General features: G+C 37.0%; 2 protein-coding genes across 2 annotated transcripts; both read left to right on the top strand.

The window, feature by feature from the left end:
- Positions 1-492: 492 nt before the first annotated feature.
- Positions 493-2,648, top strand: LOC109853435 (proteasome subunit alpha type-3). Its single transcript, XM_020425571.1, has 4 exons — positions 493-653; positions 766-848; positions 1,033-1,424; positions 1,502-2,648. Exons 1-4 carry the CDS (start codon positions 633-635, stop codon positions 1,768-1,770), a joined length of 765 nt encoding a protein of 254 aa, XP_020281160.1. The 5' UTR covers positions 493-632; the 3' UTR covers positions 1,771-2,648.
- Positions 2,649-4,492: 1,844 nt separating this feature from the next.
- Positions 4,493-11,115, top strand: LOC109853434 (green-sensitive opsin-like). The gene is made up of 6 exons (XM_020425570.1): positions 4,493-4,942; positions 6,651-6,745; positions 7,211-7,321; positions 9,563-9,822; positions 10,044-10,159; positions 10,617-11,115. The coding sequence occupies exons 1-6, from the start codon at positions 4,742-4,744 to the stop codon at positions 10,872-10,874; spliced, it is 1,041 nt and encodes a 346-aa protein (XP_020281159.1). The 5' UTR covers positions 4,493-4,741; the 3' UTR covers positions 10,875-11,115.
- Positions 11,116-13,188: the final 2,073 nt, after the last annotated feature.

Below are 13,188 nucleotides of genomic sequence, written 5' to 3'. Positions count from 1 at the left end.
TCAACAGAATTATCGGTTAAAATGTCAGTTCAACACTTGCGCTCGTTCCACTTCACGTCAAATTTCTACAAACTTATCATATTGCTATTGTGTAATCAAAATATATAACGAACGTGACTGATATCGAACAGATAAGTAAATAAATGGCTTTTTTACGCAAAACAGTCGCATCAGCAATGTCTCGATAATATTTCGGAAAAATGCAACTTCAGGTGCAGAGAGGAGAGACGTTTGTGAAGCCACCGTACTAATAAAAAGAGACGTTGGATCGGACATGCAAAAATATATTCAAGTGCGCGCAAATCGGTTAGTTCCAATAACACAGATTCATAAAATATAAAAAAAAAAAACAAATATTTTTGTTTACGCAGAAACAGAGCTTTAAACGCGCGCGTAAACGATCAATCGATCGACAATGACTCGATTTCCATTTAAATTAAATGTTACCGACATCCGCCGCTAGAGGACGTTGCGCTCTCACGCAAACACCAACCTATTCTGACAGTCGCGCTGACTGTGGCGTTGTTGAGATAGTTGTTTGATTTTCGCCGATTCACGTCGTCGCGGACGTGTAAACAAATTTTTCGTACTCGATTCGATTAGTTTCGCCTTTGTCACATCTTATCCGAGAAATGAGTTCTATAGGCACAGGGGTGAGTATGTATATATATACGCGTGTTATACGCGAAGTCTCTAAGCGCGAAAATCAATCGCGGAACCGTGACATGTCAGCTGATATGACCTAACCTCGTCGTTTTCTTCCAGTACGATCTGTCCGCTTCGCAGTTTTCGCCGGACGGACGCGTGTTTCAAGTGGAATACGCTCAAAAAGCCGTGGAAAATGGAGGGTGAGTCGTTAGATATATATATCTCATGCCGTCAAACTCGCTTCTCTGGAAAAGCGTTTGTGTCCGACTTGAGTCTCTGTCTTTCTCACATGAGCATCTTGTGTTTTCTGATTAGAACATAAAAAAATGCTGACATACAATTTTATTTAAATATTACAATTTTGTTTTTTTTTGTTTGTTACAGAACAGTTATTGGCCTACGAGGGAAGGACGGCGTGGTGTTCGCCGTCGAAAAAATAGTAACGTCAAAACTTTACGAGCCTGGTGCCAACAAGCGAATATTCAACATAGATCAGCACGTTGGCATGGCGATCTCCGGCATAATATCGGACGCGAGGCAGATAGCGGAGATCGCGAGATCGGAAGCGTCCAGTTACAAAGCGCAGTACGGGGTCGGTATTCCGTTGAAGTATCTGAACGAAAGGGTATCTCTGTACATGCACGCGTACACGCTCTATTCGGCCGTGCGTCCCTACGGTTGTTCCGTTTTGCTCGGCGCCTACGAATCAGACGGTCCGGCATTGTACATGATAGATCCGTCAGGAGTATCGTACGGTTATTACGGCTGTGCGGTGGGTGAGTGAAACCAGTCAAATTGAAGAAATTGCGAGAGAGAAATTCCAATATTTTGCAATCAATGTTGTGTTTCGCAGGTAAAGCAAAACAGTCGGCGAAAACAGAAATAGAAAAATTGAAATTGTCAGATATGACGTGCAAGGATTTGGTAAAGGAGGCCGCTCGTATTATTTATCTCGTTCATGACGAATTGAAGGACAAGCAATTCGAATTGGAAATGAGTTGGGTTGGCGCGCACACCAAGGGCAGGCACGAGCGTGTGCCGGCCGAACTGAAGGCCGAAGCCGAGACGAAGGCACGGCAGGCAATGGCGGAGGATTCCGACAGCGATACCGAAGACATGTAAAATGAACAGGGCCGTTGAAATTCTTTGTATTGCAAGCGATATAATTACTTGAATATATGTACACTGATTTAAAATTTTGAAACACACCGAGTACAATAAATAAAGACTATTCCCTTTTTGTGTACAAAAACGTTGCAGAACGTTTGGATGTGTTCGTTCTCGCGCTTCATTTAATTCTCGCGTGCGTGCAGAAAAATGGTTACAAGGTGAAATCCCGTGCACTCAAATTGTTTTTTTTTTTTTTAAGAACATTTTTTACATACTCGTATTTTGTATAAAAGCGCATTACTATGATGCGATGATAGTAAAGTATCTGAAACGACGCTTGGACAGCAACGGTGCGACACATTGCCGTTGTCATTGACGAGCTTATCATCCTTGGGAACAATGTCAAACGCTTCGTGCTTACCGCACGTGGTGATAGCTCGCCGGAACAGACGCTCTCCATGATTTTTGATGACGCATCGGTTCACATTTCAATTCCTGCGGTAGTCAAAATTTACGAGTTAGTCGGTCTCGAATTGCCATCTCATTCGCTTTATTCGCAGATGCACGGACTCGTGCGCGATTCTCATTTGTTTCTGAAAAAATGACTCGGTGAAAAGAGATGGTGGAAGCAACGACGAGATCATCGATGCGCAAGTGGCACCAATTTTGGCGAGCTGTCGTCGCGCAAACCCCACGCGCGATAATTGAGTCAACGTTTGACAATTGTTCTTCCGAATGATGAAACTTGTCAAGAACAATGTGACATTATTGTCGTTTATTCGGATATTTATCAATCGTATGACAGCTTATCTTCAGACAATGAATAACTTTCTTTCAAAACATATATATATATATATATATGTATATGATATGCAGACACACATACAGAATTAATAAGTGCAAACATATGTACGTTTAATCTTTGTTAATTATTTTAATAAAAAAAAGCAAACATTTGTAAAGCGCTTGAAACATTCTCCCAAAAATTTTACCGTGTCCGTCAAAAAAAAAAAAACAAAAAAAAATAGACAAACAACAATTTGATACTATTGCATTAATTTGTCTCTGATACTTATATACGTGCTTATATAATAATCAGATTATTCTCTCGCTGAAAAAGCACAATCGTTACAAAGTATAACGAGTTAGCTTTTATAAACTTTTACTTTGAAATTTTTCGAAACATTGGACAAACAAAACGCGCAAATAACTATATCTCAAGCGGATATTCGTGGATTTATTTTTGTCGATTTATTTTAATTGGTTTTTTTTTTACGCGTGCGTTTGATATTAAATCTGCGTAGGTTTATATTTAATAAATAATTCTGAGAATTCTGTTGACTTTTTGGAAACGCGAATTAAATAAGTAATTAAAAAATAACAGTTTTGAATTTTCTCAGAAAGGCCTGTGTGTATACTAAGTCGATTATAAATATTGACTCGCATTTTTAATCACGTGCTATTGTTCAAATTAAACACAAGATTTTTTCTTTTGATTTAAAAAAAAAATGTTCAATTAAAAAAATTTTTTTTTAATTTTCACATATAACAGTGAAATTTAAATTACCGTACTGAAATTCGTTTTTTTATATTCTTACAATTGCGCCTATTGAAAAATTATAAATAAAAATATAATATTATAAATATATTATAATATTTAATTAATATGTAAATATATTCGTGTGAGAGAGCGCGCGAATTATTACATCGTTTTGCTTCTTGCATTGGCTTTTGTTGCTTCTTGCTGTTTAAAAATTATCGAAATTAAATTCTCACGACGAACGAAAGAGAAAGTGGAAACATAGAAAGCTTCCCCGGATGAACATATATTTCTCGGCAAAACATTGCGAACTCGATCGAGACGCGCGAGATATATCAATAAACCTTATTGCGTTTCCGCAGGAAAAAGAAAGAATAATTACCTCGCCAAATGATACCGTGCCCGGTAACTTGACGCGCACTTCCTATAGAATTCCGTCCGGATAGAATTTCATCTGGATACGCGCAATTATCGATAGCGCTGCGCAGTAACGGCGATAAACCGACTTAATCGGACTTTACTCGCGGAGCAGAAAAAGACGATGAGAGAAGACGATTTTATTTGAGTTTGAGTACGCGCAAGACCAGACGACGTGTAAACGCGACTTTCGAGATTTCGTCTCCGCTCCGATCGGTCGAGATATCGAAGATCAACCCGAAAATCGATAGACGAGAGATCGTTTGACCGTAAACGTGATTCGAGCGAGCCGTTTTCTTCGCTTCAAGAGCAAACACAGTTTACTGAATACGTACACACGGACTTCGATCAAACTCTGGACCGCAACCGGGCGTGAAGCGCAAACATCTTTTAAACGTTTAATTAAAGGAACAGAACTTCAACGTTTAATAAGACGTTTTTTTCTTGATTTTATTTTATCAAATAATTGAGGCCGGAACGAGCGAGATAATGAGGAGTCAGTCATCATTAAACCCAATCGATTGAAAGGCGGTGAAAAAAAAATGTAAGGTCGAACACCACGGGAGATTTATTTATATGCGTCGCGTGTCGAGGATTGATTTACGTTTTATTACGTACGCAAAACAAAAAAAGAAGCAAAAAGATGAGTGCGTCTCGACGCAACCCTCCGCGACGAGCGGAGCGCACTTGACAGAGAGACGCGTCGGTTCGCGCGCATGCTGCTTTTTGCGCGCTTGGGGGGGTTGCTTGTCCGCCGGGTAGTCGGGGAAATGTGTAGCAGAGGCGACTCGCACCCGTTCTTTATATAAGGGTAGTGTGCCTTTGAAATTTCGCCACTGGTTTTGATTAATGCGACCGGGACGGATTTGCCGTGTTTTCTGCCGCTCCTCGTGTCTGTCGAATTTATTCACGAGCGAGCGTGACGTGAATCATCGACGGACGTTAATTCCGCCGCTGGTCGAGCTTAGTTTCGACCACGACATAAAAGAGAGACCTTGTAGAGTTCGGTGACCACCGGAAGAAGTAATGTTCTTGAACACGAGCAATCTGCCGGACGACGTTCTCGCCGTCGAAGAAATGGCGCCCAGTGTTTACATCTTAGCGGCGATCGCACTGGGCTTCATCGGGTTCTTCGGCTTCAGTCTGAACTTACTGGTCATATTGACGGTTGTCATAAACGCAAATGTACTCTGGACGCCCAATAACATGGTCCTCGTCAACATGGTCGTGAGTATCGTCGTGTTGTTTTCGAAGAATTCGAGATTTGCATTGTTTGTAATAATCATAATATATAACAACAACAATAATAAATTATATGTTTAAAGCTCGTTGAATAATCAAATAAAAAGAGATAATAAAACCTAACAATGATAAAAAAGTTTTTCAAGTAACTTGTCAAACACTCGCGAGAGAAATTTGATATCTGAAAAATTCTCTTCAATAATTCTGTAATTAATATGAAAAAAGTTTTTAATAAGTTTGTAATTAATATGAAAAAAAATAAAAAAATTATATTTTCACTTTATTGGTGTCTTTTTCTCGTGTGTATTTTCCACGAAAGTCTAAAACACACACAAAAAAATCTTGTAAGAGCAGTCATATATGTATCTTATACATTATTCATACGTTGTTTATTGTGTTGTTCATTTAAAATGTGCTGTGTGTTTCGAGTTACGCACGTGCCTCGATATATTCGCACAAAAGCGCATCGCTTCGTATCTGGCTATTGTAAAAATGAAATAATAATTCAAATTACTACGATAAATTCTCATTTTGTCATCTTTCAAACAGTACGAAATGAATCAATTTCTCCGCCGCGCTACTCGCGAATTAACGTGATCAAAGCATGCCAATTTTGCATATGATGCACGCAATTTATTTTTATTTAACTAAGGCTCTCTCTTTTTTCTTTTTTTTTCACGTGTGTGTTACAAAAGAAATCTCTTAAAATAATATTCATGTAACGATTAATCACCGCCATAATGAAACAATCGCAGCAATATTATTAAGTTTATTATTAAGTTACGTTGCGTACAATTAAAATACAGAATTTTACATTTTGATAAGTTTAGAATAAACAAACAAATTGCGTAAAAAAAATTTACGGCCATTGATTTCAATTGAAAGTGTTTTTTTATTTTATTTTCTTTTAAATAAAAATATAGAAAAAAGCAAAAATATATTTCATTCAATTTTCCCTTCTTTTTTTTATTCTCTTTCACATTTTTCACGTCATTTTGAACGTGATAATGAACTGAGATTTTCAAAAAGTCTAAATAGCTGTGTACCTTTTTATTGCGCTCTCGAGAGATGCTATTCAAGCGCCGTTACACAGTCGGATTCTATGCGGCCAAAATCTTTTTGCGATATAATGTAATGCAACATAATGTTGCATAATGTAATATAGACCCATTTGCGATTAATATTCGCGCGCTTCTCTTGTAAGCTTAATTGGACCACAGTCGATCTCGATTTGTATTCATTGGCATTTGTGCAATAACTTTCACCATTTGTTTCGCTACACATCTTGAGCTGAGAATTGTAGTTATATGTATGAGCGTCACCGGGGGAATGTGCACAAACCAGATTGGCCAATGTCTCGCAATGCAATCAAACTAAAACGCTTTTCGTGTATCAAACTCTACTCTATTTTATTTTATTTTTTTTTTATATTAACTTGTTTATTTGAGTAAAAAATAAATTAGAGAAGTGTACGCACTGCACAACCTGTAAATTTGAAGACAAATTAAATTGATTAAATTAATAAAATTAATCATTCATCTTTTTTCCAAGATGGTGAAAAAAATAACGTTTGACACGATAGAATAAAATATTTTATGTTACTTGAATATTGTATAAACTTCAATTTATAATATTACAAACTTCAGATGTGTGTTTTCGTTTTAATGTGTCGATGTGTTTTCTTTATCAACAGGTTGGAGATCTTTTAGTGGCTATACTGGGAAATCCCGTCTCAATGATGTCAGCGATCTCAGGTGCATGGTATTGGAGTGACAAAATGTGTCTGTGGTATATCGTTATTTAATACATAAGTAGATAATAGAGAACTTTTAGGATGTGTTTATCAAATCTTTATCTCTCATAATAATAAAACTGGTTCGCGCGAAATATGTCTATTGAAATTTTGCGTCGTGAAAAAAAAAAAAATTAAAACAAAAAAATAAATAACGCGTAAAACTGTTAACTGTTTTGCACGCCGACTGAAATTTATTTATTTAAAAAAAAACATCCGGGACAAAAAGAAACAATGTAGATATAAATAATAGTGACAAACTTGTGGAGACGTATATAAAGTATTTTTTTTAGTTAATAATAAACAAAATATGTGAATCACGCACATTCGTGTAAATAATAGGTATGTAAAAACGCATAAAGATTTATTCAGATAATTCTACTCGATTCGCATGCGCGATTCGTGTATTATATATATATGTACTTCCGTGAAAAAACAAAATAGACCGTGTAATTTTTTAGGTACGCGTGGTTCATGTCCACCATGGGATTCGCCAGTATCGGAAATTTAACGGTGATGGCAATGGAGAGATATCTACTGGTTAAATTTCCAATGAAATCATTATCAAAGAGGTAAAAGCACATCTTTTTCATATGTGTATACGTACATACACATGTAATCTCATTACGTACTGATTATCTCTCTTGTTTGACAGTAGCGAGAAAATTGTTTTTGCTGCATTACAGCAGATGGATTATAGAGAGAGAGAGATAGAGAGAGAGAAAAAGAGAAAGAGAGAGAAATGTGTGTCGTCAATGAAAACAACACACACCGGTTGTTATCGCGAAATTTCATTTTTGAACAAAATTTTTTCTGATTTTGTCGACGCAACTATTACGATATTCAAACGCATACGCGCGCGTGCGCGTCGAAATGGTTAATTTACGCGCATTCCACGCGCACTTTCCATCGCGCACTTTCATCGCAACGGTCTCCGGGAAGAGCAATGTTACTCATCAACGTTCGCGTCGAGACGTTGGTCATTAACACTTCCCGCGAGGTATAATTTGCACTGACTTGCGAGTGAATTTCAATTACGTGATTTTATCAGATTCTTTTTCTGTCTTTTATATTGCGCGAGAGGGATAATATTTGAAACAAGACGACCGTTAGCGCGAAGTATTTAGCGGCGCGCGACACGTATCGTGTCAGGAATTTTCTTTTTTTTTTCTTCCCATGAAAAAACACATAAAATGCATTTACATGTAAGTTTCACGCGAGAGCCAATGTTTGAGCGAACGTTATCTTCCGAGAAAATTGCGAAATTATTGCATCGTTACTCCGCCTTCTACCTGAAAGACATCATCGCGGATTTATATCTTTATGATGCGTTTTTTATCACAGAAAAAAATGCGCAATGTAGTCGTCCCGTCTCGTCTCAAAGTCCTTTATTATATTCCATTAATTCGTGCAATTAACGATGGATTAAAGATGAGCTCCTTGTCCACATTGATGGGATTTATATTTAGAGACGGTGCCGGTAGTCGTAAGAGAACCAAACAGCCATTTTTAATCCGCTTTAATAACAAACCCTTTGTTCTACTAATAATGAAAGTGATAGTAATCGAAAGAACAAAATCAAACGGGACTTATAAGCCGCTTAAACTAATAAATCCGTTATTTCTAACTAATGAATTAAACATTGTGCTAACGAGTTTCCTGATCCGTTACATCGGCAGTCGTCGGTAAATAATTACAACGTTACAACGTCAAAAACGAGAGAATTCATGTACAAATTTATTTTTGCGACGTCAAATAAATTGTTTTTTTTTTTTTTTTTTTTCATCGCGTCTCCGCGCCCACACACACACACACACACATCACGAGATTAGCACACTCGGTAATTATACGCAATTATCGACTTTAATCTGAAAATCTATCGCAGAACAAATTGAAAACTTATTCGCTTTTAATACAGAACGAACGCAGAATACAAACCGCGAGATAAAATGGTCCGTTTTCTTGTCAGCAGAGACGCGGTAATATATATTCGCCTCGAAAAAGTATTAAATCAATTGTCTTTCTGACGTCAAATTTTCGAAAAAAATGCGTTATGATACTGTTCAACTTCCCCATCTTGAGTTATCTCCGAACACAAATGTCAACATATCTCCTGTCCAAAGCTAATAATAGTGTTCTCAATCATTCTGTTCCAATTTTCAACGAGTATATAAATCGACCAGTTGTTATTATTTGAGTAAATTTCATTATCCGGAATTGGTGATTTAACAGTCACGTCATAATTAAAACTGTGACCGTCGTTAATATTGATTTTACATTATCGTAAACACGTGCATTATCGCACCGAGTGTCATCTCTTTTCTAAGTAAATAAATTTCATTGATATTACATAATCTGTTTCTCTGTCTCTGTCTCTCTCTGTCTCTCTCTCTCTCTCTCTCTCTTTTCCGCAATGTTATGCGCACAACATATTTTTATTAGCAAACACATTTCTATAAAATGTGTGTGAGTTCTCGTGTTTTTTTTTTAGCATTTCAATTTTTATATACAAACGAAGTATAACACGTGAAATTCACCGTGTTATACGAAAATTATGCGATTTTAGTTTTTTCTTTTCAATTCTATTGTTCGAGTTGACCTTCTTTTGGCAACAAATGCTACATGTTAAATAATGATTTTATTTAATGAATTGTATTCAACGCAAAAAGTTTCAACATACACCACATGTTCTCGTAAATATATATGTTTTATACGTGTATGATATATATATGTATATTATTTTGACATAATTACATAAGCGCTGTTCTATATGTTGTGAAATATACTACTTATCTCTCTAAATTTTTTTATAGGAACGCTTATCTAGTAATATTTTTGGTTTGGATATACGCGTTCTGCTTATCAATACCGCCCTTTTTCAATTGGGGGGTGTACGGCTTTGAAGCAGGGAACATATCCTGCAGCGTGTCCTGGAATCAACACGATCCAAAAACGCACAACGACACTTATATCGGATTTTTATTCGTTTTTGGGTTCTTCCTTCCCATCACGCTAATTTCCTTTAGCTACTGCGGCATGATAGGAACTATGAAGTCAATAAGAAAACGGCTTAGTAAGTTTCTGTTAAAACACTTACATCACGTTAATTGCGCACGCTGTGAATTACGTATATATATAATTTCACTTGTTCTTTGTGCAAATTTTTTTCGATCAGATCTTGAGATGTTGTTCGAACAAATCTCTTGTATTTTGTTTTTTTTTTTTATATGTGCAACAATGCAAATTATTCATGTCCGAATATGTTTTCGATTAATCGCTCTTCTCTCGTTCCAGAGTCGACCAACAGACGAGAAACAAAAATCACGCAGATGGTTTATCTGATGATCACCGCTTTTCTAATCGCCTGGACGCCCTATGCCATCTTTGCGCTCGCGTCTCAGTATTTTTACGTGAGTATCTCTCTCGTTACGAAGAGATTATTGCAAAAAAAAAATTGCTGTCGTCAAAGCCAGTTTAATTAAGTGTTCCAAATCACATTATTTATCGGCACTTGTTTCCAAATTGACATTTTACTTCAACTTACATTATTTTACTTGAATATCATTGTTGATTTTTTATTTTGCAAATTGTTCCACAATTCGTAAGCTTCAGATGTACCGTATTACATATTCATAAAGCAAATAAACAAAAAGTTTACGCACGTAATTTTAAAGAGCAAACCTCTTTCAATCTCGAGATCAAAGAGTTTTAATCTTTTGACGATCGACTTCGGTCATATACACGGGTAACATCATGTGAGAATTCACTGATTGATACGCCAACAACTTCGATTAATTTCACCTCGCTTTTATTTTGAAAGGGAGATTGCAAAAACCTTCAAAGGAATGACTCGCACGTTTATTTCAGGTACAGATTTCCAGTTCTGTGGCGGTGGTGCCCGCACTTTTAGCGAAGTCCTCCATCTGCTACAACCCAATCATATACGCGAGCATGAACGCTCAGTTCTCGCGTTTCTGGAAGAACAGGTTTTTCCCGAAAACAACTTCAAAAGTTACCACCAACAACACGGCGGTGATAACGAAAATAGAAATGAAGAATTTCAATCGGCAACAGCCACAGACAAACAAATCAAACGACAGCACCGAGTACGTTTCTCTGAAGTAAAGAACGCAACACACACGGAAACGATAGAAAATATGTTACACGTATAAATGTATACAGAGAGAGAGTGTGAGGTAGGACAAGTAACGCAATCGAGAAAATGGATTCTTTGTGCAGAAAGTTGAAAATATAAGATAAACATTTTTTTCGTGCGCGAAGTTTTAGTTTCCGAGCGAGTTGATTTTTGAAAATTTAGAGAAAAATTGATATCGCATTCACTTTTCGTTGTGTTCGTTTGATCTTCAATAACCTTCTGTGCCATATATATCGTGAAATGTATATTTTGATAGCAATTATTGTTACACATATGTTATAATATATCTATATAAAAAAAATGTACATATCAGAAAGAAACATTGTTCGCCGCTTATTTTTTAAATATTAAACTGAAACAGCGCTCGAGTATCTTCTGTGTTTTCTCGCATTTTTTTCTCACACGTTCGAAAATCACTCATTACGAAGTTTGTCATTAAATCAATTAAATGTGTTCGAGACGCATCTCTGCGTCTATTAAACAGACGATTTCACCGTCCATTGACGAAAATTCCAAACAAAATTGCGCGAAACAACATCGCGAGAAACAGAAATCACATAGTAGTATGTAAGTAAGAACATTATATTCCCGATGTCAAATGTTGTTCACACGTCTTTTTTCACATTTGCTCGCAATGCATTCAAAACAAAACATGAATTTTTTTCCGCTTCGAAATTTACGAACTTCGCCCGTGAAACGATGTAAAACAAACATTCTCTGAACTTTTCAGCTGGTAATCCGCGCGCGTGTAATTTCTCCCGGCGACTTTTCTCCGTCGCGAGTGTCTTTCCGCGCACGAGCAAACCAACTTATTATTTTGCTGTGGAGTTTTCGTTGTTATTTATTTCTCTTACTCTCCGCAATATAATACACACACACACACAACATTTTTGCCACGATATTTTTTCAATAAAAATATATTTTACGCTTCGCGAAGTGTGCGTTTTTTTTCCAGACGAAGGGCTGCATTAAAGTCATCTCCGCGGATATTTCAGATAGAGATTAACCTTATCTTAAAATTTCAAATAAAACTTTGACCGAGCTAACACGAGCGAGTGTGATAGCTTTTAATGCGGTAATAATGCGGTTATCGCGCGGCGGCGAGCTTTCAGCTCGCGATCTCTGAATTTGAACAAAGAATTTTGCGCGCCGTTGCTTGTTATTTAATTTTTTTGACGTTTCAGGAATTCCCGACTGTTTTGTCAGATAAAAAAGGGCCACGTAAGTGGTGAACGTTTTAAAAATATAATTTATAAATATTTACGATAATGCAATCTCCCACGTGAATGCGCGCAACACAAAACGAAGAGAGATTTAGATTTAGAACGTGAAATACAAAACGGCGCAACTTTGTGCTTTATTGCGCGCTTTAAACTCTCTGTCGTGCGTTTCGCGACGCAAAAAATTTTCTTTTCCAGAACTTGAAATTCCACTTTACACAATTACACCCACGCGGAACGAACTATCGACTTGCCGCAAAATGAAGAAAAGTTTCAAATTTCCCAAACTTTCAAATTTAACCTAATTCGATAAAATTTAAAATGTCTATTAATTTGAATCGCGTCGTGATTTGCAAACGACTGTTTTAATTGCGGGAAGAGTTGGAAATTATTCCGGTATTATCTACGTGATTTTTCTCGATAAAAAAAAAAAAAAACTCGTCGCGTTATCTCTCGCCGCGAAATGATGCAAGAGGTAATCGTTACGCGACGTTCCGTCGACGTGTCGATGAAAATGCGCGTGTAACGTGCGTGCCGCGTTAGAGCCGCGCGTGTGAGGAGACGTGTGCAGGTCTTGCATTGTTGAAACACGAATCGAGCGACGATTGCGTCGCATGATCGGGGGAAGCGGAATCCGCGCGCATTACGATTCGTAACACGCGCAATTATGCCACATAGGAGAAAGTGAAATCGCGAGAAAAATTTGCAGTTGCGCCGACGCGTTTACCGATCGCTTAGTCTCCGTAAATTCTTATTTACATTTTTCTGAAACAGCGTCCGTCTTATTGCGATTAGAAGCCACACGGTTTTCGTTTGATCAATCTTTTGTTTTGATAATTATTCGAGTTAATGATCATTTCAATTAGAGGTGTAACAAACGTTAACTCTAATCGCGTATGTATCTGAAAATAACAAAAATGGAGAGAAAACATTTCTATCGACAATGTATCAACTCGTCAATTTTTTTTCTCTTCAATTATCGGCGTCTTCCGACAAGATTTTTCCTCTTTTTTCTCGCGGCTTTTCATTGTTTGAAATTGCGAAAAAAAAGTGAGGATGTAAG

This window comes from Pseudomyrmex gracilis, unplaced genomic scaffold (genome assembly GCF_002006095.1).
Source record: "Pseudomyrmex gracilis isolate BER0280 unplaced genomic scaffold, ASM200609v1 scaffold_48, whole genome shotgun sequence".
NCBI lineage: Eukaryota > Metazoa > Arthropoda > Insecta > Hymenoptera > Formicidae > Pseudomyrmex > Pseudomyrmex gracilis.
The sequence above is the reverse complement of the archived record's forward strand: the minus strand, read 5'-3'. Positions and strand labels throughout refer to the sequence as shown.

Bases quoted from the DNA above. Each gene is read 5' to 3' on its own strand.
- LOC109853435 (XM_020425571.1), top strand. From the start codon at position 633: ATGAGTTCTATAGGCACAGGG. The intron at 849-1,032 runs GTGAGTCGTTAG...TGTTTGTTACAG, and splicing joins AAAGCCGTGGAAAATGGAGG to AACAGTTATTGGCCTACGAG. The intron at 1,425-1,501 runs GTGAGTGAAACC...TGTGTTTCGCAG, and splicing joins TTATTACGGCTGTGCGGTGG to GTAAAGCAAAACAGTCGGCG.
- LOC109853434 (XM_020425570.1), top strand. From the start codon at position 4,742: ATGTTCTTGAACACGAGCAATCTGCCGGACGACGTTCTCGCCGTCGAA. The intron at 9,823-10,043 runs GTAAGTTTCTGT...CTCTCGTTCCAG, and splicing joins GTCAATAAGAAAACGGCTTA to AGTCGACCAACAGACGAGAA. The intron at 10,160-10,616 runs GTGAGTATCTCT...CGTTTATTTCAG, and splicing joins TCGCGTCTCAGTATTTTTAC to GTACAGATTTCCAGTTCTGT.